The following is a 27,171-nucleotide window of genomic DNA, read 5'->3' as shown; positions in this document are numbered from 1 at the left end:
AATACGTTTAACTAGTAAAAAATTTCAAATCCTTAATTTTCTTATGCATAATTTTCATATACATTGATGTTTAAGTCCTAAAGCTCCATCTACATTAAATTGAACTCATCTAGATTAACCTTTTCATACATAGATCAACAGAAAAGTTATTGTAAATAGACTTCTCATGAACAACTTCTCCAACTTCAATTCAATCATAATGTTGAAAAGGTCTTCTCCGCAACCTCATAAAGAACTTCTTTCATGTAAATAACACTAACTAAAGACGAAGAACACAACTCACAAAGTAAGAAGCGAACCTATACAACTTCTTGTCTTTACAACCCGGTACATGTCTCCCTATTTATAAGGCTATAAAATGAATATTTGGAATTTGTAATCATGAATACTAAATATATATATATATATAAAAGGACTAACATTAATATATACTCATTATAAATACTAAAAATATGAATGTCAAATATTGAAAAAATAAAAAAAATCAAAATTTATTTCTTTTACGGAGAATAAAAATAAGTTTGGGTTAGAGAGAAAAATAGATAATCATTTCACATTTCATTTTGTTTTATCAAAGTTTATAAGAGACTTGCTGCTAATAGTAAAATAAAATTAATGTATTTTTTGTCTTTAAAATATTTAGTTAAACCTGATTCTTATGATTTATTTTTTTCCATTTAACCATTATTTTATTGAATATATATATTTTTGACCTTGCTACTTTGTTCCTTAAATGGTGCGACATAAATGAGTTATGTCACACACGAAACTAATGAATGCATAGTTCTTAGGCCAACTTTGCACATTAATAAAAGACTAAAGCCAACCGAGTCATTTTACAACGGGTCACTTTGGAAAGAAAATTACTGAAGGCCCTCACAATTGAAAGGATGATTTTTTATTAGGAGACCAGAAACTATTACAAGTCAACAATGACACAATGCCTTACATATTTTCAGTTTTTCATATCAGCAGGAATAGATTGTCTCCAAATTCCTGCAAGCATGCTCCCAAAGATTGCTTGAATCACACTTGAAACAGCACAAGGTACTGCAGTTAAGGGATCTCCAAAGTGTTTGATAGCAAGAACAACCCCAAGAGCTGAGTTCTGCATTTTGAAATGGAGAGATGGGTAAATTATTTTGGCCAAAAAGCAATGACCACAAAAGGGTGCACCAAGCACTCTTGTAATTATACCCGATAATTGTTGGGTCTATTAAGGAGGAAGTTTCGTGTGAGATTATACAAATACCAATAACATTGGAACCCATCTATATAAAGGACTCACACCACTCTTTATCCAAAATTTTAAAACAATAGGATAATGAGTCTTTCATCTTTATATAGTGCTCTACTTTCTCATTTCTATCTAATGTGGGACTTAGACTCCCAATAATAATCAATGTATGATTTTATAATACAGAGTGCTATCTTTACCTGCATGCCAACCTCAATGGATATGGTTCGAGATGATGATACGTCTAGCCCCAACATTCTTGCAAGTACATAACCAAAGAAAAAACCTGAAGCATGAAGAAGAGAGGAGGCTAAAATCACTTGTCCACCAGATATAAGGATGGCAGAAGAGCTTTCAGCAATAGCATTTCCACATAAAATTGCCACAGCTGCTACAGCGATGGGTGGCATTAATGGATTGGCAAGTTTAACAAGAGGTTGGAAATACTGATTTAGAAATGCACCAGCCAACACAGGAAAAAGTACAACCTGTTGAGAGAGAGGGGATGACAATGAGAAAGGAGCATAGCAACAAATTAGAAATGGAGAAAACTTTAACTTGGAAGGAAATCTTACTTGCAATGTTGAAATCAATAAGCCAGATGCATCCACAGTTACAAATTTACCAGCAAGTATGGAAGTCAGAAAAGGAGTCATGACCTGCAATGTTAATTTTCCAGCCAATGTGAGAAAAGTTTTCAAAAAGTGTTGGTCATCTCCCCCTATTTGAAGAACTCAATAAGGCCAAGCAGATTAGAATGTCACAATAATATGAAGTTATTCATAGAATCTCTGCAGATCTTTGTAATTAGTGTTATAAAGCAAATGAATTACTGCATATTATTTGCTTTGACAAGTTTGACGAATGTAAGGTACATAAAATCATCCCATTGATATTCTATTCAATTTCATGTAAAATCTTTGTTCAAAGTAGAATGTCTTTCAAATAAACATGAGATAAATAACTACATTTTGGCATCATACCGCCAAATACACAGAAAAAAACAGAAAAAAGCAGAAAAAAGAATCATTCACCCTTCAGCACTATAATGTGTAGCAAATAATCTCCAAACTGTTCCATAAAACAAACTTATGTTATATTTAAAGCTTTCTTTCAAGAAAAGAACTTGTATGCAATACTACATTTCGTAGTTGCTTTGTAATCAAATTTAGAGTTTTACTTTAATATTATATAACCTTTAATGGAAATATTTATTATGAAATTACCTGTAACTGTTCTCATCGAAAAACAAAACCAACACCACCTATATTATGCTGTGTCTAAGTTTTATCATTACTTTAAACTATTATTACAATACCAGAGAGCCAAAAGGCTGTGATACAGAAACTTTTAGACTGCACAAGTTCAAACCCGAGCATTCAATTTATTATCAATCTGAGGCCACATGTCATGTTTCATGCGGAATTCTATTGTTCAGAATAATTTTGTCTTGAAATAACTTATTCTAACCAACCACTTCTGGTTAGAGAGATAGAGTTCACCAAGACTATCATATTGGACTTGAGAAATCCACATAGGGCCACTGGCAGTCGATTGTAATGCCTTCCACTATCTTTTGTCATTAAACATGAGGAAATTCACAAACTCTTCATCAATTTCTCTCGGTGTTCTCATTCACCACAATGAAGTATATATTACAAAATATCGCTAAGAATCCTTACACTCCTAAAAATCCTCCTAATCATATATTTTTACCTAAACTACAAAGACTATAACCAATAATATTCTTGAAAGATATGCATAGATATGCGCTATACTTTCAAAATATTTTCCAAAGTGTCTGAATATCACAAGACTCCCTCAACTTGGAGATCTAGAACTTGCATAGCAGAAACGCAATTTTTTTTTTCTCAAATGGTTTTGTAAAGATGTCTATCAATTCAACACTACTGGAAACATATGACAAACAAATTATCCCAATAGTCAGCCCTTATGTGCTTTGTTCTTTAATGAAAAATTGGATTTAAAACAGTGTACATTTTGGCAAACGACTATCCCAGTACAACTTATAGCCTTCGGATGTCGCACAACTATGTCCTCTAAAAGTTGTTTGTCACTCGATGTCATAACATTGTTGCCACCAATCTATACTTAGTCTCAACATATGATCTAAACATTGTTCGTTGCATCTTGTCTTCCACAACACAAGAGAACCACCAAGTAACACAAATCATTTTGTCAAGGAACGCCACATAAGTATACACCTAGCCAAATTTGAATCACACCACCCCTCTGGACTTAGGTCAGTATCAATACAAAGTATAGTCCTTTTCTTGGACTCTTCTTCGAATATCTCATAACCTTAATAGTTGCCTCCCAATGATCCCCACAAAATTAATTGGGATGAAATATGAACCAAATAAACAAGATCAAGTATACTCATATATAAGTAAATCAAACTCCCAACAAAACACCTATAAGGTATTGGATTCGCAAGGAACTCACCCTTAGTAAGGGCCAACTTGAGATTGTGTTCCATAGGAAACGTTTTAGGCTTTGCTCCTAATAAACCCGTTTCAGAAATTATCTTGATTGAGTATTTTCTTTGGCAAAGAAATATTCCTTCTAGATTACGAGCTACCTTTAGTCCTAAGAAATATTTCAAAACTTTCAAATCCTTCATCTGAAAGCAATTACCAAAGTAATCTTTAAAAGTTGTCAATACAATTTTATCATTCCCTGTAATAATCAAGTCATCAACATAAACTGACATGTTGATATGAGTTCTTCCCTTGCACAACCTAATTAAGGAATAATCTAAATAGGATTGCATAGATCCATAACTCTTCAAAGTTGTTGACAATATTGCATACAAACATCAGGGAGCTTATTTCACACCATGAAATGAATTTTTCAACCTCTAAACCATGTTAGGCTTTGTAATTTTGAAACCTAAACTTCTTCACTTAAGTCACCATGAAGAAAAACTGATGCATGTCCACTTGATTTAACCTCTCAATTCTCAACAACAAAAATTGTAAATAAAACACGAATTATCACCATTTTCTTTACTGATGCAAATGTCTCATTATAGTCAATTCTTTCAACCTAATGATTTTTCATAGACCACGAGCCTTGTTTTTAATCAATGTATGTTGTCATCAGACTTATACCTAATTTTATATATTTACAAGCTCCCTAGTGTTTCTTTATGGGTAGAATAGTCTCCATTACCCAAGTCTCGTTGTCTTCAAGGACTCGTATTTTCTTACATTCAACTCTCATCATACCAGGTCTTTCCTCACTCCTTTAAAATGCTGACTCATTTCCCGCTATCACTGCTACAAGTAAAATCTTGTTTTACAGAAAAAAGTTTACAATTCACAAAATTTGTTATAGGATAAGACCGAATTGAGGAATATGAAGGAGCTGACAACTTCTCAGATGAACTTATTTTCCTTACTATATGAGTAACTGTTAGAGAGTGGAAAGTGTATACTAGGAGGAAGAAACATTAATTGTCTAACGGTTTAGTAGTTAGATCTAACAGAGTGTGTAACTTTGTTTATAAGGCAGAGTTGGGGGAAAGGGAGAGTTGTCGAGTATATTCTTTGTTGATAGTAGCAGGACACATTGTCGTGGGAGGGGGATTAGACTCCCTAGATCTCTGTTTGTACATGACTGTTGAGATAATACAATTCATACTATTCTTTTCTCTATACACTTACTGTTGATTTCTGTGTGTGAGTGTGTTGAGAGTGGTTTTCTCTTACAAGAACCCTATCAGTAACAAAATCACGATACATGTTGAAGAAGTTTTGGCTCGTTTCCCTCATCCTAGCTCATTGTTACAGACCCACACCTAAAAGGCAAGAAGAAAGTGGAAAGAAATGAAGTAAACATTGATGTATGTATTATTTTGTTAATGAAAGCAGAATACAAAAGGATAAGAAATCCCACTGCCCAGAACTCCGCTCCATTAGAACAACCCCAACGGTTCCCCTTTCCTTTACACCAAAACAGTCCCCCCTTAATTAACAACAAAACCGAATACAAATAGTATCCCCATTCTTCCTCTATGATTTTTCTCTCACCAAAATATTCGTCTCTCTCCTCTAACTACTCTACTCTTTAAGTCATGTCACCTCAGCCATCCGATTCTTCTTTCTCACCTACACTTTTCCCTATCATGTCTTACTATATTTATTGGTTAATGGTTCATGAAGCCCACTGATTCTCGGGTCTCATCACTCATTGTCAATTTGCAAACAATTCTCTCAACCCCTCCTCCTCCTGTATTCTCCAACCCCTCAATGTGCAAATTGTTGTATGGGTTCCATCGCAGCACCATATCCCATTCAAGGGTGGAAACCCCTCAACATACGCATCACACTCATCAAAACCTTTATCCTCACTCCATGCTCATTCTCATTGTTCGCCAACATAGGAGTCACCACATTTTTGTTGCAAAATTGATCCCATTAATCATGAGATGCTCCCAGCACACATTCTCCCAAAATTGATTGGTAAGTTCTCTTGAAATCTTAAAGCTCTAGCCATATTTAAAATGTGTTGGTTGACCTTTCCTCTCAATCCTGCAATATTTTTATTCGAGTCCCAACATAAGAAGTTTAAAGATAATCCTATTATTTTGAAAATAATCACGTAAAACAATTAAATTTGATCCCATTGTCACTTCTCACACTTGATGTTCAACAGTAGCAACAAAAGTAAGAAACCTAGATTCAACTCCCTTTTATTTATAGTGAATACACTGAAATTTCTCTTGAAAAATCTAGCACCGTAAAAGAAATAGTTAGCCCCCATGCGAAGAATGAGCCTCGTAAGGCCCCCACAAATCCAAATGAACAATTTCAATAATTAACCAGCCTTATTAACACTGTTCACAAAAACGAGGACTAGGTTGCTTTGCATGTACACATACACACAAGCATTATAATTTTTTTCACAATAATGACTAACATTCGGGACCATATCATATTTTCTCCATCAAATGTCAAAACTATTGTATGAAAAAGAATTCTGATAGAAAACACATTCTTTATTTCTCTTACTTCCTTCTTTATAGAGAGAGTTCTTACAGCAGAAGTTTTTTCTGTTACAATGCTCGAACTGATTAACTATTAACCAAGGCAGTTTTAACTACTAACCAAAGACTAACTAGAAAGGAAATATTGCTGTTAACAACAAATGCCCTATTTGTTGATGTCATAACTCAAATGACAGATCACCAATTATCGTCAAGACCTTCTCTTTCATTTCATCACATAAAAAATGGTCCATCCAATATTTTGTTAAAAAAAAACGCTGCACACACACTGATATTCACTGTTTTAGTTCTGTGTTCAAATTCATTAAACTGTGCTGGCCTTTAAATAGCCTTGCACAAGGATTGGACCGAGTACATAAACAAAATAAAGCTAGAAACAAAAATAACAACAATCAATAACTGGCTGGGCTGCTACAGTAAAACTGAAAATAAAATCTCACACGAAATTACAAAGCTACTTTTCATAATTTAAGTTTATCTAACAAAACTCCTTCATAAACTTAAATTTTCCATCCTTCATCCGTTACCTCGACTTTCCTTGTGTATCATCCCACACTGAATTTGTTTCTTTGAATCAGATTTGGATTCTTCATTTTTTTCGTAGTTAGTTTCTTCATTGCTTTGACCGACTTCCCAATTGCCTCTACTGATTTTATTTTCATTATGACCGACCTCTTCTTGACTTTGACCCACTTGTCCTTGACATTTGACGACTTGTTATTTTCTCTGGCCATCTTCCCAATAACCTCGCTTCCACCAAAGTCTACTACAAATTTAACTCTTTTATGATTTTCTTCGTGACTATCCCCACACTCGTCATTCATCATTTTACCTCCAATATCACCTTTTCCGAAATTCAAATTTTCAGTGGCTACTTCACTATGATTGTGGTTCTCCTTACTAACATTTGGAGGCTCCTGTTTCATATTGTTCTGTGTCAACTCCCTCCATATTTGGTTCTCCAAATTGAGATTCTTTAGTTTTTCTTGAAGCATCCCTATACATTGGATTTCCTCATCTCTTTCTGTTGTAATTAAAAGAGATATCTATAGAATTTTCTTAATTAGAGAAAATATCTATAGAATCTTCCTAATTAGAGAAAATATTCTCACTCGACAGTTAGAGCATAAAAGCGCTGGTACCATTCTGTTAAAAGGAAACGCTGCACACACACTGATATTCACTATTTTAGTTCTGTGTTCAAATTCAATAAACTAGTCAATAGTTGGCCAGACTGCTACAGTAAAACTGAAAATAGAAACTGAAGTAAAGAATAAAAACTGTATGCAGTAAAACTAATCCACGACACTGAAAAATAAAATCTCACACGAAATTACAGAGCTACCCTTCATAATTTAAGTTTATCTAACATATTTAACCCACTTCAATTACCTTCCTCGTTAGTTGATTTTATATAACACAAATACTAGTAGTGAAGTGTACAACCCAGTTTGATTCATTGATTAGTTGATTCACAAAAATTAAATTGCATATTAATCATAGCGCATAAAGCACATTGTCAAGCTTCAATCTTCCTGGCAACACAACACTCCCTTCTCGGTTTGCTTCTGCTTTGTTTCCATATGGCAACCCCACTAAGCAGTATTTCGTTTTCTCACGTTTTTCAAAATAGACAAGTCACCCATCACAAGGTTTGAGCCTCCTGTATCGATAATTCAACTAAAATTAGTGTTCTTACAATGTAGTCAACCTTTTGGTTAAGCTCAAAAGTTCCAACAATTGTTGCAGTTTAGTTCCTGAAACACCTGGTACGATATATCCACCATTTTGTCACCATCTCATTTTATGTTAACCATGATCTCTTAAGGAGGCTAAACTACAGCAAAAAATTGTGTTTGCCCTAAAATCTCCCTAGACTTTGATTTGATACCATAACAAAGAATCCATCAATTCCTCTTGTTCTCATTCACACGTTGAAGTATATATGTGTGTGTGTATTCTCAACATATTTTTCAAAAGTATGTCTAAATAATATGGTAATAGAAACCAACAATCGAACTAAAATTATAATACACTAACCACGGCACATATGGTGCTTGCAGCTGTCATAATCACAGAAAGAGCCACATTTCCTCTAGCAAAACAAACAGGTAATCAGATTCCCTAGCTCATCAAATCCATAAAATGCATTAATTGGAACAGCAGTTCTGAGGGCCAATATACCGGGCAAGATATGTAATAATATTACTAGCAGTGCCTGCAACCAAATAAAGACTAGTTATAAAGTTGGCAAGGTGCGGACAGAAAAAGCATATAATTCACCCAGACTAAAATTTATACCGCCTGGACAGCACCCAAGTAGTATTAAACCAGCTGCATAATGTGATGGAAGATTCAAGAGTTTGCTTACGAGAAACCCACATAATGGCATCACCTGAAAATTGTAAGCAACTTATACAAAGATGCTTCATCAAGATGAATCGTAAATGCAAATAAATAACCAAAGTTTTAGTTTGAGGAAACATTTTCTATTTTTATTTTGTTTTCTATTTTCTGAAGAAAAAGGAAACAAAAAACATTTCTTTAATTTGTTTCACAGCTTTCCATACAAATTTTTTGACAAAGGTGATAAAGTAAAATAAAAAAGAACAATTTCTCAAACCAAACAACCCTTAAGTAACATGTTTGAGAATACAGATTAATCATCACACAAGAGGTTGCTTCCTATTTTTTTTTTTTTTTTTTTGACAAACTTCAACATCATTTGATGAAAAGACTTTATAAAGGGTCATAAGCCACTTTCAGAAGTTCAATTACTAGTAACTTTCAACTTTTTAAGTAGTAGTATGATATGATTAGTTAAAGAAAAATCCAAGGCTCTTTTGCTGATAACTACCTCAGAAAATTAAGACACTAACCGAATATTGAAGGACAAAACCCGAGAGGACTTCCCTAGGCATGGAAAGAGCTCCACGAAGATCATCAAGAGTGAGGGTCATGCCCATACCAAGCATGATAACGGTGAGGCCAAAAATGTTCAATTTTGGAGTGACCCAATTGAAGCAACTGGGTCGAAACAACCCCAAAAGGAATGCAATTGTCACCCATAATGGAAATGCCGCTGATAGAGCTTCACCAACCTGCTCAATCCATTCCCGAAGGCCTCTACCTTCATTCCCTCTGTACCCGTTCGACGAATTGCCACACTGAAGTTGACCAGCTCTGAAGCTGCTGATTCTTGATGTACTGAGGTTCAGCAGCTGTAGAGGATGAGCCTTGCATCGTAGTGTGAGGTTAGACGATGATACGGTTGAAGTCAAAGTAGGGTGAGGTTTGAGGGAAATGGTTGTTGGAACAAGGTTAGTGTGTGATTGCACTCTCACTTTGGCTGCTCCATACAGATTTGGAGAGCATGCTACAGATACTTGCATCTTCGCCTTGTAAAATTGCAGACAAGACAACTATGACTGTTAAGATTTAATAAGTTTGAGCCTCTAACCATATTTCTAACCATTTGCGAAATTAAAATTATTTCTTTTAAAACTTTATACACTAAGTTTTTAAACTTAATGAAGGATATAATCTTTCTAATTTATTCACATCAATTATTTAATCATTTCATACGCTTTTACTAAAAATATAACAAAGAATTGAGTCGAACACTAATAATTATCCAATCCACAAAAAGATATTTAACCTGTCACTTGTCCCTTACTTATCCAATACCTATTTGAAATATAATCATAAATTTTTAAAAACCTACGAGAATTCATGAATACATGCAAATATTAAAAAAAATTATAAAATAAATTTAAATAAATTTTTTTAAAAATATAAAATATAGTAAAAATTAAATTAAATATAAATTAAATTTTAATTTTAATTAAATTTAACTTTGATAAAGTAAATTTTAATTTTAATTAAATTTAATTTAATAATATATAAATTAAATCTTAATTTTATTAATTTTTAATAATGAATATTCACGAATATGAATAGTATATGAATAGTATGATACTCACGTTTAATCCGTTTATAAATTAGTAGAAAACTATCCATTATTCACAAATAAGAGATACTCATATGTATTAATTATTTTTTATGAATTTTATTTGAGTACTCATATGTATCGTTATGAATTTTATTTGAGAGTAATCACGTGTACAAATATTTTTACCATCTTAATTCTTACTCTAATATTTACTAAAATCGTTTTCTTCCGTTAAAAAAGAATTAACGTCATTGTTTTATCGCATTAAAATATATTAGCAATATGAATATAAGATGGTTGAATATTATTTTTAGGAATAGTAATTAATCTCAATAAAGTTGTATTGGTTGATAGTGAAATGGAATTGCGAGAAACACTAGAAGGTGATTGAATAGTGTTTATAAAAATCTTCTTCGGCATTGATTCTTGACAATCCTTTGTAGAAATTAGATGATCCACATGAGCAGTTAAACCTTTTACTTGTAAAAGGCTGCTCTGATTGAAACTTTATAGCTCAATTGTCTAGTTAATTTTTTGTAGCCTAAGAGGAGTAGATTTTAAGGAGTAGTGTGTCTAATGAAAATAATGCTTGTTAAAGATTTGCTTTGCAAACAGCTGTTACGTTTGTAGATAGGATGTTTGTAAAGCTAAGACACGAAACACAAACATTTTATACTGGTTCACTCAACTGAGCTACATCCAATTCTCCTTTAAGACTTCTCAGAGGGTTGCACTAGATTTTCAATGAACATCGATATTTGAATACCCACACACACACACAACTTCTCTTAAAACATTACCGTTAAACAAAGAAGTTGACTTTAGGAGAACAAGTAAGCTTTAGATGTGAAGTCAGATTTTAGTCTACTTAGTAGGGTTCAAAGCTTTTTCTCATAGCCTTAAGTGAAACTCAGCTTGTACGACATGACTGAGCAGAGGGCTTCAAGGAAAACATTCCCAGAATGTTTTTCTTCTCTCACAACATCTTTTTCTTGGATGTAGTGATTTTTATAATATCTTTCTACTTTATTGATTTGCACGAATGTCAAGAAACAAAGTATACAAGCATCGATGTTCTTTATAGTACATGAATTAAATGTTTTGAGCGTTGATAAGCATTAAATAGTGTCGTGTTTTCAAGACATTTTATCATTTGTCATTTCATTCATAAATTCATTGTTCGGTAACACATATAACATGTAAGTCATCCAATGATATTAACATAAGATGTTTTTTCAAAGGCTATAACACTTAATAGTCATTCATCAAACGATGTTTTCTTATAAAAAACCTTTGCTTGATATAACACCGTATTGATAAAAAATTCTTTTTAACCTTAGTGTTATACAAAAGATAGAGTTTCTATTTCATAAGATGCTTGCGCATATAGTCTATTAGATAATTTCAAAGAGAGATATTTCTTTTCTTAGACATTGTTTAAGTTTTTATAATTCATTTAGACAGTTTGGTCTAGAAAACATTCTTTATTATCTTGGCTTCAGACGTTATAAAGTATTTCTTCTTTAGGCTTTTTTTTCTTTAAATAACTTTTCATACACAACAATGTTTCCTCTTTGACTCTTTGTGATCATCAAAATCTACAAAACAAGTCAAAAAATTCGGATGATTTCTACATATATATTTGAGAAAATAAAAATAAGATAAGTGCAAAATTGATATAAAAATTAATTTATATTAGACACTTATCAACCATTAAGCAGGTAACTTGCCCAATCTAAGTCACACTAACCATATGGATTCAAATCATCATATCGACACAAGAGAATTCTTGGTCAACATTTTCTTTCACGCAATTACAAATTTTGACCAATAATTTTAGAAAAGTCAAAATAATACATTTAAATTTTATATATTTCATCGTTATCACTAATACAACAAAAGATGAACACAATTTAATATCCCTGTAATCATAACTTTAAAATAAGTCACATATTTATTTTAACTTTGGAAATGTTTATTATATGTACAAAAAAATATATTGAAAATGAATATTCTCTTTTAGATCATTTATGTTTTTCAAATTTCATTTCATATCATAACTAATTCAATTTTTAAAAATAAAAATAATTCTTTGATACACTTAAATTTTTTACATTCATTTGATACTGTCATTTCTAACGTTTTACTCTTTTCTTTTTCGAAAAAATATAAAAGTTTACACTTTATGACTATTTTATCCTTATATTTTTTGTCAAATGAATGTAAAAGTATGTTACGATACCATCATTACAGTAAAGAAGGGTATTATCGACGGCTTAAATCCTTCGGAAACAGCCAAATCCGTCGGTAATGACCTATTACCGACGGCTTACCGACGGTCCAAAGGCCGTCGGTAAAACTCTTGTCGCTAACCTTTATCGACGACTTTTGCCCTTCGGTAATTACCGAGGGACAAAAGCCTTCGATAATTACCGAGGGGCAAAAGCCTTCGGTAATTACCGAGGGGCAAAAGCCTTCGGTAATTAAACACTTTTTAAAAAAAAATAAAAATTAAAGAATGAGATTCAGGGCCAAAACAACAGTACAACTCACCAAGGTCTAAAACAAAGGGTGCTTTATGTGGCAAAAGTCTCAAAACTAAACATCTACATAAAACTATAAGAAGAAAATGCCCTACAGTTCTTCGGGCCCAGAGAAAAAGAAAGGGGAAAATGAAGAAAATTGAACAAAACAAATACATAAAATTAGACATGTCTTTGGCTTTGCTTCCCTAATCAAGTCAACTGCACCATTCATGCCAGACAACTAGTTGCCTCATGCAACTTCTTGGATTGGTCCATTTGATCTAAAGCCACAACCCTTTCACGATATCCACCCCCCTGGTGTCGTAGTTATGACCTACAACAAAATTTAATTACAATTGTTAAATAAAATTAAATGCAACTTATTAGTTAACTTAATATTAGTCACCCCTGTTTCGTATAAGCATTAAGTTCCTTCATATATAGGATGTATTGCATGACAATTTCTCAAAATGAGACCTAGTATTTTGTTATACGGTTTGAGTGATGGCATCAGAAACAACAATTACAATAAATTCCTTCACTATATCAGAAACAAATAATTCCATGTCAAGCAATGACCATCATATCCAGTTTATGGACATCCATAATGTTTTCCCTAGCGTCAGCGAACCAAAATACAAGTAATTACTCCTTTCTCTACAGTTTTCATTAGCAGATAACTATCCATATTGATTGACTCAAGGAGATAGATTTTACTAGCTTACTTTGAATTACAATCAAATTATAGAAAACGCTCCAGGTAAAAATAGTAAGTTATACATATTAGTGCAGACAAACCAATATGGCACAATAGAGTCTTCTTAAAAGCATAAGTTACCTGTTAACAAAGAGTCCTCGAAAATGATGGAAAGCACTTTGCGTAAATAGAGTGAGGGAAAAATGAAGGAAGCAACAAGGACTGCAGGGCCCAAAATGTATTCAAGAAATATGCTTCCAATCTTTAAAGGATGAAAAGGAAATTGAGTTGGAAACTTAATACAGAATGTAGAAATTAAGGAATCAACCAATAAATAAAAAAGCTACCTTTAGTTTACATTTGCAGCTGGGCACCAGTTAGCTGGTTGACAAACAACCCTTGTGATAAGCTCAACTAAATATTAAATGAAAAGAAACTATGTAAGAATAAATATATAAATTCACATAATCGATGTTTATACGTTTGTTTATAAATTCACATAAATGAAAAGAAACTACGTAAGACCCTTTGATTTCAATGTTTATACTTTTGTTTATTTATTATATATTACTTAACTTTTTCATTTATATGATTTTCCACTTGTATTAATTATAGATATATATCTTAATAAAATTCTATAGATTATCTTANTTAACNANACCACTTTTTTATAATATTTTAAGAGATAGAATAAAAAGATTTAATACTTATGATATATGAGTTNTCTGTATAAATATTATGCAGCAACAACATTATAAGATAAATAATGACCTGTTAAATCATCTCCCAATTGGTCATAGTCACCGCTTGTATAAGTATGAAAAGCCAACTCCAACAGGAGATTCCANGAATAACATGCTGGGTTCTGCAACATCACAGATACAACAATTATTTCTCTAGCGGTGTATATTTAGTAGTGGTGATCATCATACCTCTGTTCCATGAGAAGTTATTAAATTTGAGGCCATGGCATATGTGGTTTCATAGTATGACCTTGTGACATGTTTGATCATAGATAATTTACCACAGACTTTGTTTGACAATATTATCTCCAATTCCATGGTCAGAATGTTCCACACAGTAAATTAAAACAAAGACATTAACTACTATCTAGTTTTGCCTCAATTAAGCCAAAGCACCAACGATTTCTCTTCTGGCTTGCTCATAACCTGGTAGAACCAATAAAAGAGTGTTCTTCCATTGGTTTCTTTGACTGACATATCCAACATAGTGCTGAAAGAGCAGGCTTATAAGATAGGAAAACAAAAAGAAGCAAGGTGTATAAACTAGTAAGTTTTAATACAATGTTATTGAATTGCAACAACATGGGTGATTCAACATGATCATCTTATGTACTGACATGGATAAATTCAAAACAGAATCAGGATCGATGGAAATTATTTTGAAAGCCTGGACATATTGAAGCTTATTCAGTAACGATTACAACATTCAGAAAAGCATCAGACAATTAAAAAAGAAAAATTGCACACCTCAAAAGCATGACCTCCAATGTTAACATAGAGCTCTTACACAATAAAGGCCATTTAAATTTAGTTTAACAGGCAGAAGAGAAACTGTGCAATGGTTAATAGGAAGTGATGAGCTTGCAGAATAGAAAAAAAATAAGGTTTTGGTCAGTACCTCCAAATCGATGTTGAGGATTTCAACAATTTGGCGCATGATGGAGTGGACGAGCTTGCTCTTGTTGTATCTCTCCTCGTAGGCCTGAATATCCTCTTCGTAGACCCTACACTCTCTGAGATCGATGTAACCCTTTTCCTTGTCGACACGAAGGACCATGACGAGCTCGATGCACCCCACCTGTATCATCCCTTTGCCGAATCTATCATCTGGATCAAATTTATAATGCAATAGTCAGATATAGAAAAAGTAAATGTGTGGCTCGGCATCGAGTGCTCCCCAAACGGCAGAGTGATGGGCCTCTCCCTCCCTTCCGTCAACCTCTGTGGTGGGCTTGACCTTCACAAAAACCTCTGCCTCCTTCTCTGCCTTGACATCTCCGACAACAACATTCGCGGCCCAATCCCAACGAACCGCCGTCAGCGTCCGCAAACCAGCCACCAACGAACTGCCATCAACGTCCGCAACAGCAACCGCTTTAAACCGCATTAGGGCGACAACCTCACGCTTCAAACCCACGAACCGCTTCGAACAGAGAGTAGGGAATGGAAGAGCGCCATCCAGCAACGAACCTCCGTTAGCATCCACACCACCAAACTCGCGTCGTCAAACTGCAACGAACCGGTTGACTGCAACCCTAAGTTAAGGAGTGAGTTCGACAGAGGGAGGGAGTTCTACTTTTGGGAAATTTAGGTTCATTTGAGGAACAAATACTCTTTTGAACCTAAAAGCATAGTAGGCGTTATCGAAGGGCAAATGCCCTCGGTATTTAACTTTTACCGAAGGCCCAAAGGCCTCCGAAAATAAGCTTTCGGTAATATGCAATATTATTGTAGTGATCTCGAAATTAAACCCCTATTTATAGAGTTTATAAAAGTCTGACCAATTAATTTATTTTTTAATAATCATTAATGCAAACATTAACCACAGACATTACAACATTAACTAGGCTTTGACTTTATTTAATAGTTTTCGAGACGAAACAATCACGAGGTCACCTCAACTGTTTGGTCCCTTCTACCTTGAGATCGAGCTGTCATGAAACACTTTTTCATTCTCATAACCATTCGAACTTTTCCTTTCAGCTAGTCACTATTTCCGATCGGTCCCACAGTAATAATTTCTTATAGTAACAAAGCGTGAATTTTGTATAGTTTTGAAAAGAATAACACGTGAATTTTGTATAGTTTTAGAAAAGGTTATTAACTCAAAAATTTATGTCTATATATACCTTACATAAATTTATGTCGAGAATATAAACATACATTTGTGTCTCTCACTTATGTCTGACATATATAAAAAAAATCTAAAATAATATACGTAATTAATTGTTTTTTTTGTTAGTGAATATATTATATATAATTTAATTGTTTATTTTTTGTTAGTGAATATATTATATATAATTTAAAATGTGGAAAGTAAATTCTAACAATTAAAATTAGGAGTATGAAAATCATGACACAGTATAATTATTCTTATTTAAATATTACCTATTCCGGTCGGGATTTCGTCCAAGCTCTCTGGCACAATTTCCCACTTCGAACCGCCCGATCCTTCGCTGATCCAACCTCCGTTCGACTGTTCTCCTTCGTCAAGGCCGGCCGGGTACCTGCTAATGGCACTCCGACGCTCAAGTCAGTGTTCAGTCTCTTTTACAATAAAGGTAGAGATAGAGAGAGAGAGAAATAAATGTGCATTCAATGTATCTGTCTACCTCTTACCTTTGACTCCTATTTATAGTTTTTCTCATGGGCCAATGATTAGTGGGAACCTAATCACGGCCCAATTGCAGGCCTGTTAAGGCTAATTTAGTTTTACCTTAATCTCGAATGCTTATGATACCTTAGTCTGTGAACTTTGCCGGCCGTCCCTATTGTGTAACAAGAAAAGATTTGATGCTGGTCGTCACTCTCGATCCTACGGTATGCCCATGTCCCAAGTTCTGATCGGCACTGACGCAATGACGCATCTGACCGTCCGGTCTTCCTGCAATTGGATTCTTCAAGGTTTCTTACGGACGCGCTCGTAACCGGCTATGATTGTTGACAATCATGCGGACGTGACGGCGAAGTGAGGTTCACTGCCTAGGTCATATACGTTTCGTCTCTCAGGATTTTTAGAGAACACGTGCTGGCAGGGCTTCATGAGAATTCTTCAAGGTTTTTCTTACAAACAGAGGCTACTCCCAGCCGCCGAGACCGGACTCCACCGTGGTGTTTCCTCGGGTCGAGTCGTGCCGGTCGTCCTAACTCGGGGCCTCGGCTCATCGCCTAGGTCATACGTTTCGTTTCTCAGGATTTCTTCAAAGGTTAGTCTCGGCCGCCACAACCGGACTTCCCTCATCGTGTTTCCTTAGGTTTTTGGTGTGGCGGTCGTCTTGGCTCTTGTACGACCGTCCGTCTCACTCCTTACAGTACATTACCAATCATGATTTATAAGAAAACATCATAATACAATTCCCAATAAATTAGTATGTGTAAATATTCCCCTCACCTACAAACATTTTCTAACACTTATCTTCGTCTTTATTTTCCTTACTACCTCAAAGCATGTATCATGCTTATAATTCTCCCTTTATTTCTGTAATATTTAAAAATAGCATAAGGCTTGTGCTCATCATTTTCTTTTTTGTTACGAGCATAAGCTAATATGCAGGAAGATATTTGAGTGTTCCTCCCTACACCTCCATCATTTCGTCCTGCACCTCCCCAATTTGACTTTAATTTTCACTCTACTCTTAGCTCCTACCCCTAACTCCTGTAAGTGCAGTATATTGATTCTTTTTATAAAATATTAAATGAGTCTGCCGCAACTCACACCACACCACATAAACCCTACACCCCCTTTCTTCTATCCTTTACCAGTTACTCTCCACCCCTCGAAGACCAAATTTTGAAAGTGCACCTGGTATCTGTTTGTTGGGGTGTTCGTGTGGAGTGTGCTGCTTTGCTTTGCTGCAACTCAGGGCACCCCATTCCTCTGCCGCAGCTTGTGTTATCGGCTAACAACTGCCGCATCTCCGAACTGCGCCTGCCCTTAGCTGCATCTCCGAACTGCGGCAACCCTTCGTCGCATCTCCCAACTGCGGCAACCCTTCGCCGCATCTCCCAACTGCGGTTGTGCACAGCCGCCCCTCCCAAATGCGGCACCCCTTAACCGCCCATCAGCTCTCAACCGCGTCTTCAGGTGCTGCTCCCTCCCTGTGAACCCAGCCCGAATAATCCCCAACCTTAACCCCAACCCCAACTCCAATGCAATCGCATTCTATGTAGCTTCAACAAAAACAACCAACATCTTCAAGAAAAATAACATTTAACGCAACTAATTTGGACGCCTGCTAGCTAGAAGAAGTGCTAGATCTGACCACCACAGCAACACCAAACCACCAGCAACGAACAGGAGCTAGAGAAAATGCGGAAAAATAAGTGTTCCCTAGCCAAAGTAAACGAAAGAGGGGGTGCAGAGGTTTTACCATATCAAATGCGGTGAGAAAGGAGCATAGTGGGAAATTACCATAGGCTTTGCTTTTTCAATGCATCAGATCAGTTTTTTCAGTTTTTTGTGAAAATCAAAATATTTTTTTAGAGGTGGGAGGTGCAGGACGAGATAATAGAGGTGCAGGGAGGAATACTCAAGATATTTTCCCTCAGTGATTAAACATTGTCAAAGTTTCTCCAAATTCGTACAAGGATGCTACCAATGATTGACTGACACACAGTTGAAACAGCCGCCAGGGGATCCCGAAAGTGCTTCATTGCCAAAACAACCCCAAATTTGAATTCTACAAAATGGCATCAAATAGCGGTTAAAATTAAATTTTAAATTTAATTCAATACCATAAAATCTTTAAATTTTAAATTTAATTGAATACTATAAAATCGATTAAAAAAATAAAGTTTATAATCATTTATATATTATAAATTGAGTTTATTTTTATACGACACTTCTTACAATAAGTAATCAAAATTATCGTGAACTAACCATCATAAATTAATTACTTTTTATTCTTGAAGAAAGAATTTAAACTTAACTTATTTTTATAAACTTAGTTTCTAAAGTAAAAAGTTGATGATCTTTTGAAAAAAATTGATTAAAAAGAGACAACATTTATGAAACATGACTTTAACTTATATATTGATGTTATTCTAATTCAAAACTAATAATTTTATAAGATTTTACTATCAATCTTTATTCAAAATGAGATTTAGATTTACATTTCAATTATCAATAAAATTGTATATTAATTTGATTTTATATTTTATCAATATAAATATTTTATACTTTCATGCCAACCTGAGTGGATATGGTTCGTGATGATGACAAATCTAGCCCAATCAACGTTGAAAAAACGTAATCAAAGAAAAAGCCAGAAGCATGAAGAACAAAGATGGCTAAAATAACTTCTCCACCACACACAAGGATTGCTGAAGAACTCTGAGCAATAGCATTTCCACATAAAATTGCCACACTTGTTACTGCGAAGGGTGGCATAATTGGAGAGACAAATTTCACAACTGGTTGAAAAAACTGATTCAGAAATGCACCAGCCAGCACAGGAACAAGAATAACCTGTAACAACCATTGCAACATAGTTCTAACAAAGATATCAATACTTTCACAACTTTTTTTTATAACATTTTAACATTATCTATGTGTCATTTTGTGATTGGTTCAAAATTATTCTATAATAAATAATAGTAATCATAAACATCACTATAGACCAATCACATAATGACACAGATAATATTAAAATGTTGTAAAATAATATTTTCAAAGTAACATTATCCTTCAAAGACAACATTGATTAACTTGAGAGAGGTAAAGCTTTTACTTGCAATGTTGAAACAAATAATCTAGATGCATCCACTGTCACAAATTTACCACCAAGTTTTGCTGTCATAAAAGGAGTCATCATCTGGAATATTCCATAAATAACAATTGTAATGTTCAGTTTTAAACATGAAACAAAATCAAATGTATCTTAAAGATATAAGTTCAAGAATTCAATTATGTTCATTAACAACTAAATTTAAGTAAGTATAAATGTTAGAATATTAACTATACTATCAAATAGAAAATAGTAGAGTATTCCATGTGGTGCTTGAAATATACTGTCACGCTGAGAATTCATTCCGTTTGTTAAAATCATTATTTGTCCAAAATAGAATCTATCATTCAAATAAACGAAAGAGAGAAAGTGTAATAGATTCAATAAAATTATAACAAAATGTAAGTTTTTTTTTTTTCTAGCAACAAAATGTACAAATAAAAGGAAGAGCAAGGAAAAACACGAATTCAATATTTTTTTTCATGAAAAAAAATTACGTTACTTGCTCTTACTAATTCGGAAGAAAGATATATTTATGATTAATCTTTATATTAACAAAAAGTTAAAAGTTACTTTTAGTTCTTTGTATTTTGGTATTTTTTACGTTTTGGTGCCTCAAGTTTTAAAGGTGTTTTTTACATTTCAAAATTATTCTAACCTAACACTAGTAAACAATTCTTTGTCTAAGAATTATTATGAACTCAAAAAAATGTATTTTCAAAGCTAGGACTGGAAGCGAGAAAAATTGATTGTTATGTCAATGGATGTATGTTTTTCTATGATAACGACACTGGCAATGATGCATCCTTGGACCAATGCAAATTTTGTGGCCATCCTTGACTTCAAGAGGTGCATCCTGAACTGAGGAAAAAAAAAAAAAACCGATTCCATTCAAGTACATGTTCTACCTGCCAATCATTCCTAGATTACAAAGATTGTTCGCTTCAATGTAAACAGATGAACACATGAGATGGCACAATGGTAAAAAAACTGAAGGAGTGTTGCGTCATCCTTCTGACGGTGAAGTTTGGAAGCACTTCAACTGCAAACATCCATCCTTTGCTAGTGATGCGCGTAATGTGCGACTTGGTCTATGTTCAGATGGGTTTACACCGTACGTTCAGGCTTCTACATCGCCATATTCACGTTGGCCGGTGATTGTGACCCCATACAATCTTCCTCCTGAGATGTGTATGACAAAGTCTTTCATGTTTTTAACGTGTATAATACCAGGTCCATCTAATCCCAAATTAGCGATTGATGTTTATTTGGAGCCTTTGATTGATGATTTAAAGAAGTTATGGAGTGGTATTTGGACGTATGATGTGTCAAAGAAGCGAAATTTCCTTATGAGAGAACCTTTGATGTGGACAATTAATGACTTTCCTACATATGGCATGCTATCTGGTTGGAACACACAAAGTCATTCTCATTGACTTATGGTCGAAAAACTAGTTGGTTTGAGTGTCATCAAAGGTTTTTACCCATGGATCACATGTTCAGGAGGAACAAAAAAGCTTTTCGCAAAGGCGAACTTGAAACAGATCAGCTACCACCTAGACTTAATCCTTCTCAAGTGTGGAGAAGAGTAAAACATTTTCCAAAAGTCATTGAAAGTGGTATCAATAGGATAGAAGGGTTTGGAGAGTGGCATAACTGGACAAAAAAAAGTATTTTTTGGGATCTCCTGTATTGGAAGGATAACTTACTCAAACATAACCTGGATGTCATGCATATAGAAAAAAATTTCTTTGACAACATCTTTAACATGGTTATGAATGTCAGTGGCAAAACAAAAGATAATGAAAATGCAAGAAAAGATTTATTTTTATATTGTGCTAGAAGACTTGGAGTTGAAGCCTCAACATAACAGAAGGTTGGTGAAGCCAAAAGCAAATTTCACCATATCAAAAGATGAGGCAAGAATAATTTGTCAATGGACAAAGTTGCTTAAAATGCCAGATGACTATTCTTCAAACTAGGCCAAATGTGTTAATATTGATAAGGTTAGTATTCAAGGTTTGAAGAGTCATGATTGCCATGTATTTATGGAGACTTTAATCCCGATTGCTTTTAGCTCTTTGCCAATCAACGTGTTAAATCCACTCATAGAAATCGGTCATTTCTTTAAGGATTTGTGTGCCACAACGCTCAAGGCAGATTCACTGAGAAAGTTGGAGGAAAATATTTCAAGTATTCTTTGCAAATTGGAAAGAATATTCCCTCCTGCATTCTTTGATTCAATGGAACATCTTGTTGTTCATCTTACATATGAAGCATGGCTTGGTGGGCCAGTGCAATATAGGTGGATGTATCCATTTGAAAGGTTTATGTGACAAGCAAAACGTTCAGTGAAAAATAAAGCTAGAGTGGAAGGATTAATATGTGCAGCTTTCTTATGTTGTGAGACAACATATTTTTGTTCACATTATTTAAAAAACTTTATGTTGTTGCCAAACAATGTCAAAAATGAAATACAATGCCAAACTGGTACATGTCAATCAACATTGTCAGTGTTTCGACAAGTGGATCGTGTCGTGATAACGGTTTTTTTAACGTGTTTGTGTGTGTATATTTTGTGAACAAATCAACTCCTTCATAAATTTTACCTTGTTTTATCCTCAAGTTTAGTGTGTTTCCTAGTTTTCTTGTGTTTTATTTAGTATATGCTTGTTTTTACCTCTAATATCTTTGTTTGAGTGTGTGAAATAAATGAATAGGAAGCAATTCTAGTGGAGGAAAACAAGCAAGAATTCAAGGGAACATGTTTTGGGACAATAAAAGATTAATTTGAAGCAAACACCCATGTTGGACACATCTGGAATTGCACAAGAACTTGAATTTTAGAATGCTGTCAAAACAACCTGTAGCTGAGCGGTAGCTGAGCGACAACTGAGCTATATGTCTCTGGAATGTTGCAACTGGGGTGCAGCTGAGGTGTAGCTGAGCGCCCTGCTCTTTGAAATGTTGGCATTGGGGTGCAGCTGAGCGCCCTGTCATTGGAATGTTGGCGCTGGGGTGCAGTTGAGCGCTCTGAGCTATAAGTCTTGACAAATTGTAAATACACTATGTTAAATTCCTTGCACACCAACTGTTTGATAAAATACCAAAAAGAGTTTCTTGTGTTGTTTTTGTGCACTTTGATGTCTAATTGAGTTATAAAAGGAAGAATTATCATGCGTTGCACAAGTCCCTTGGGAGAGAACGATATTTATCACTTGCTACGCTGCGACCGGTGCACTTGCCGTTGGTTTTGCAACCAACATGTCGTAGGCAGGGAGTCCACTTATTGGTTAACTGATGCGGAATTCAACTCTGCTCACGTCCACGTATTAATTAATTGCATCGAAGTTAAGGTCGACCTTGAGTATGTTCTAAACTTAAACTTATTGTCAATACTTAAATTGTTATAGTCTCTAATTGCGTTCATATTTAACACCTCATTTCTTGTGGAAATGCAAGTCCCAGAAGGAAGTAGTTCTGGTATAATACACTCGGAGTTTCTACAATGGTTCATATATCAAGTATGTCTATGTTTTCCTTAATCATGAACAGATCAATTGGTTTAACACTTGTAACTTAATATTTCTTCACGTAATTGTAGGTTCATAACCAACCATTAACTCCCATAATTCAAGATATAAGGGATTTGTCAGATTGGCCCATGAGATGTGTTAAAGAATGACACACATAATTTTTCAATGGGTACAAGTTCCAAACAAATGCATGGTCCAAAGGAAGGAAGACAACTAATTCTGGTGTGTTTGTGAAGGGACTTACCGAGGGTGGTTATGATGATTTCTATGTTATTATTCAAAAAATTTATGAGTTCGAGTACAATAGTTCAACTACTCCAAAGAGAGTAGTTCTTTTTTATTGTGAATGGTTTTATCCTTCTAGGAGTGGAGCAAGAGTGGATCCTAGGTATAATATTGTTGAAATTCAATTGACTTCAAGATACCGCCCATTTGATCCATTCATTCTAGCATAAAATGTTAGACAAGTTTATTATGTTCCATATCCAAATTTTTGTAACATTGGCAAATGTGGTTGGTGTGTTGCAATATAAACCAAACCTAGGGGTCGCATTGAGTCAAATGATATCCAAGACGAAATCTCTTACCAAGTTCATGAAATGGAACATGGAAATGAAATTATTGAAGTTGAAGGTATAGCCGCATTGCATGACATTGATGGTGATGATGAAGAGTTGAAGGGACAAAACCAAGAAGATGAAGAAGAAGGAGAAGAAGAAGAGGAAGAAGAAGACGAAAAAGATGAAGAAGAATTTGAAGACGACAATGAAGATGATGATGATGATTCTTTGCATTATGATGATGATAGTGACAGTTCCAACAATGATGATAGTAATGATGATGACAATGATGAAGACGACGATTAAGATGATTGAATTAGAACAACCCTTTAGTTATGATAAACCGTTCTACAAATTTTGAACAATTGTTGTAACAATATTTGTGAAAATTATATGATGTTTTAAAATTGAATTAATGTATTATGTGTTAATTAATGATTTACAATTTTTGCCTGTGTATTTTTACACTTCCATATTGTAGCCATGTCCGGAGAGGGTCCTTTGCGGCCTGATAAGGGAAAGGCTATAAAAAACCTAGAAAGCAAGTGTAGTATGTTATCAGGGTTCCTGACACCCCACCATTGGCATACGGTAGTACTCAACCTGACGTTCGATCATCTCACCCACCACGCCTTACTCCGTAGCCCACACCTCCTACTGTACCGACCCCATCCCGTACTCAACGACGCATTTCCCCTACTATACGACCCACTCCTTCTATTGTACCACCCACACCAAATCCTATTGTGGATCCGACACCAATAATTGATCCCTCTCCTTCTATCCCCAGGACATCATCTTCTATACCATCTGCAAATGTTCAGCAACCATCTGATGACCCTGATGATGTGAATGATCCTTTCCCAGATAATCGACCTTCTATTGAACCTTATGGAAAAGGATAATACCACATTATCTTCTTAGTCATTATTTGAATTAAATTATTTTTTGTATTATGCCTATAGATTCATCATAACTTTCTTGCATTCATACTTCAGGTTTTATCCTTCTAGATTTGCTTCAAAGGGTATCACTAGGTGTATTAAGCAACAATTTCTTCAGCCATGGACATCATGGACATCAATGTTAATTCTCCCAAAACGTTGCAGCACCAAAGTCTGCCGAGAGGAATGCAGCCCCCCAATGAGTGACGGCTACTTCTCAATCCTAGGACCAAGTGTCACTCTATGAGAGGGTGGGGTCCACNCTAAAAAAAAACTAGGTGGTGACATGTGTCCTACAATTTTGGGCTTAAACTATTTTACCAAAAATTGGCCCATTGTTTACAAATTTAATTAAAACTATCTAGACTACTAAGTTTCAAAGTAATTAAATTTGAAATGTCCATGTAAAGAGTCTTGAAATTTATTTTGTCTCTTTCCCAATGCTCCAAATTGTGTTTCCAAAATTTTCCCTGAAAATAATAATGCAAATAATTAGCTCAGAAAATTCAAATTAACTAAAATTAGAATTTCCGGTCAAATTAAGCATAATTAGGAAAAACGGGAAAATACCGGACAATTAAGCACAATTCCCTGATTAATTCTAGCACAATAAACTAGGTGACGAACATACAAAACGTAACAACACACTCACAATACGAGCAAAACACAACACAACACAAGACTCAAAACTGAACCGTTAGTCCCCGGCAACGGCGCCAAAATTTGATGGGTGTCGCCGCCCAATCAAATTTGATTGCATATTAGAAATGCAATATAGCTAGGAAGTGACTCCTAGGTCGTCTCACAAGGACCAACTGCGGTTCAAGACTTAGGTCTAACACAAAGTGGGGGTTTTGAAGGTGTTGAGACGATAATTAAACTAAATTAAATGCATGAAAATTAAATATAACAAAACTGAAATAATTAAAGTGAACGAAAACAATAAATTAAGCAATCCTAAGGCAAGGTGAGGGAACTAATTAAAATACAACAAGTAAATAAAAAGATCAATAGTCAGCTAGTAAAAAAATGCAAAATGCAACTTGGAAATGGAATATTAAAAGTAAAATGCTGAACGAATTTAAAGGAATGAGAATTAACTACCATGATGAAGAACATTGAAATAAGCAAATGATGAATAAGCAAAATAATAAAAAGTTAGCAAGCATTGAACGTATTCAATATGAGAATTGTAAGCAAAAAGTCTTGGATTAAGCATTAAAATAATATATAAAAAGAAATGGAATGTAAGCATGTGCATCTCCAAATTAAAGTACCCGATTCATCCTTTCTCCAAAAACTATGAATCATCACCACACTTTTTGCTAAAGAAATTTTTCTAAGGAAAAAAAAATATGCTTAAATCAAGACCCATGATACCTCCTGCTCCAAAATAAATGCAACGTTTCTTTCAATCACATAAAATGAAATCAACACATAAAAAGCAAAGTAAAATAAAAAAAAACAAAAGCATTGCAGCCCTTTCATTATACCAATTGAACATATGAATCTCCAAACAAAGACTCTCTCCATTGATACCACCGTGGGCCCATGCTCCACCTAATCACCTACTTCCATCTAATCAAGCTAACTACTTCTATTACAAAGGAATAATGCAAAGAAAAGCAAAGAAACAATGCCAATGTTAATTCTCTAGCTGCCACCGTCCCATCACCATAGGCTTTCAATTAATCCACTTTTCATTCATTCAATGCAAAAGGATATACGTTGCAGNAGTGGCATCAATTAATCATAAAATAAAAGCAAAATGGTGNCAGCAACTCTTGCTTCCAAATAAAAATAAATTCTCCTATTGACACCCTAAAAGACGTGATGCAACATACCAATGCAAAAGCTAAATCATTCAATGAGAAATTAAAAGGTACGTTCCAGCACTGCAACAAAGTAAAAAGAAAAAGAAACTTGATTTTGTTTAATCAACTACAATGCCCTCACGTAAATTCCTTCTAGCCTTTGCTTCCAAAAACATTGAATAAAAGAGAACAAAAGAATTGAAGACCGGCAGCCTGGTTTCTTCTATCCGTAGCCTTCCATTGTGCCAAGAATAATGTTCCAAACTCTGAAACCGAGAGTGCCCTCCTGCACCCAATTGCCAAGAGAAAATAATTCTCCCAAAACGTTGCAGCACCAAAGTCTGCCGAGAGGAATGCAGCCCCCCAATGAGTGACGGCTACTTCTCAATCCTAGGACCAAGTGTC

General features: G+C 34.6%; 3 protein-coding genes across 5 annotated transcripts; all 3 read right to left on the bottom strand.

The window, feature by feature from the left end:
* Nucleotides 1–773: 773 nt before the first annotated feature.
* On the bottom strand, nt 774–9,715 carry LOC106754786 (probable sodium/metabolite cotransporter BASS1, chloroplastic). The gene is made up of 7 exons (XM_014636850.2): nt 9,149–9,715; nt 8,571–8,664; nt 8,454–8,487; nt 8,310–8,364; nt 1,813–1,896; nt 1,438–1,725; nt 774–1,108 (listed from the first exon to the last, which is right to left on the bottom strand). The coding sequence occupies exons 1-7, from the start codon at nt 9,659–9,661 to the stop codon at nt 956–958; spliced, it is 1,221 nt and encodes a 406-aa protein (XP_014492336.1). The 5' UTR covers nt 9,662–9,715; the 3' UTR covers nt 774–955.
* Nucleotides 9,716–12,770: 3,055 nt separating this feature from the next.
* Nucleotides 12,771–15,875, bottom strand: LOC106754784 (eukaryotic translation initiation factor 2 subunit alpha homolog). 3 transcript variants are annotated; one of them, XR_002666989.1, is made up of 5 exons: nt 15,085–15,875; nt 14,215–14,308; nt 13,791–13,857; nt 13,585–13,665; nt 12,771–13,080 (listed from the first exon to the last, which is right to left on the bottom strand). XR_002666989.1 is itself a non-coding variant. In XM_014636848.2 (4 exons), the coding sequence occupies exons 1-3, from the start codon at nt 15,271–15,273 to the stop codon at nt 13,793–13,795; spliced, it is 348 nt and encodes a 115-aa protein (XP_014492334.1). In that variant the 5' UTR covers nt 15,274–15,874; the 3' UTR covers nt 12,771–13,080; nt 13,791–13,792. The 3 variants fall into 3 exon arrangements, 1 of the variants encoding a protein (XP_014492334.1); XR_001375343.2 differs by having other exon boundaries at nt 13,585–13,705; nt 15,085–15,868; XM_014636848.2 differs by lacking the exon at nt 13,585–13,665 and having other exon boundaries at nt 15,085–15,874.
* A 2,372-nt stretch (nt 15,876–18,247) lies between these two features.
* Nucleotides 18,248–19,996, bottom strand: LOC106754785 (probable sodium/metabolite cotransporter BASS1, chloroplastic). The gene is made up of 4 exons (XM_014636849.1): nt 19,916–19,996; nt 19,378–19,653; nt 18,449–18,486; nt 18,248–18,356 (listed from the first exon to the last, which is right to left on the bottom strand). The coding sequence occupies exons 1-4, from the start codon at nt 19,994–19,996 to the stop codon at nt 18,248–18,250; spliced, it is 504 nt and encodes a 167-aa protein (XP_014492335.1).
* Nucleotides 19,997–27,171: the final 7,175 nt, after the last annotated feature.

This window comes from Vigna radiata, unplaced genomic scaffold, assembly GCF_000741045.1.
Source record: "Vigna radiata var. radiata cultivar VC1973A unplaced genomic scaffold, Vradiata_ver6 scaffold_475, whole genome shotgun sequence".
In the NCBI taxonomy this organism is placed as follows: domain Eukaryota; kingdom Viridiplantae; phylum Streptophyta; class Magnoliopsida; order Fabales; family Fabaceae; genus Vigna; species Vigna radiata.
Note: the sequence above shows the minus strand (reverse complement) of the source record. Positions and strands in the feature narration are given on the sequence as shown.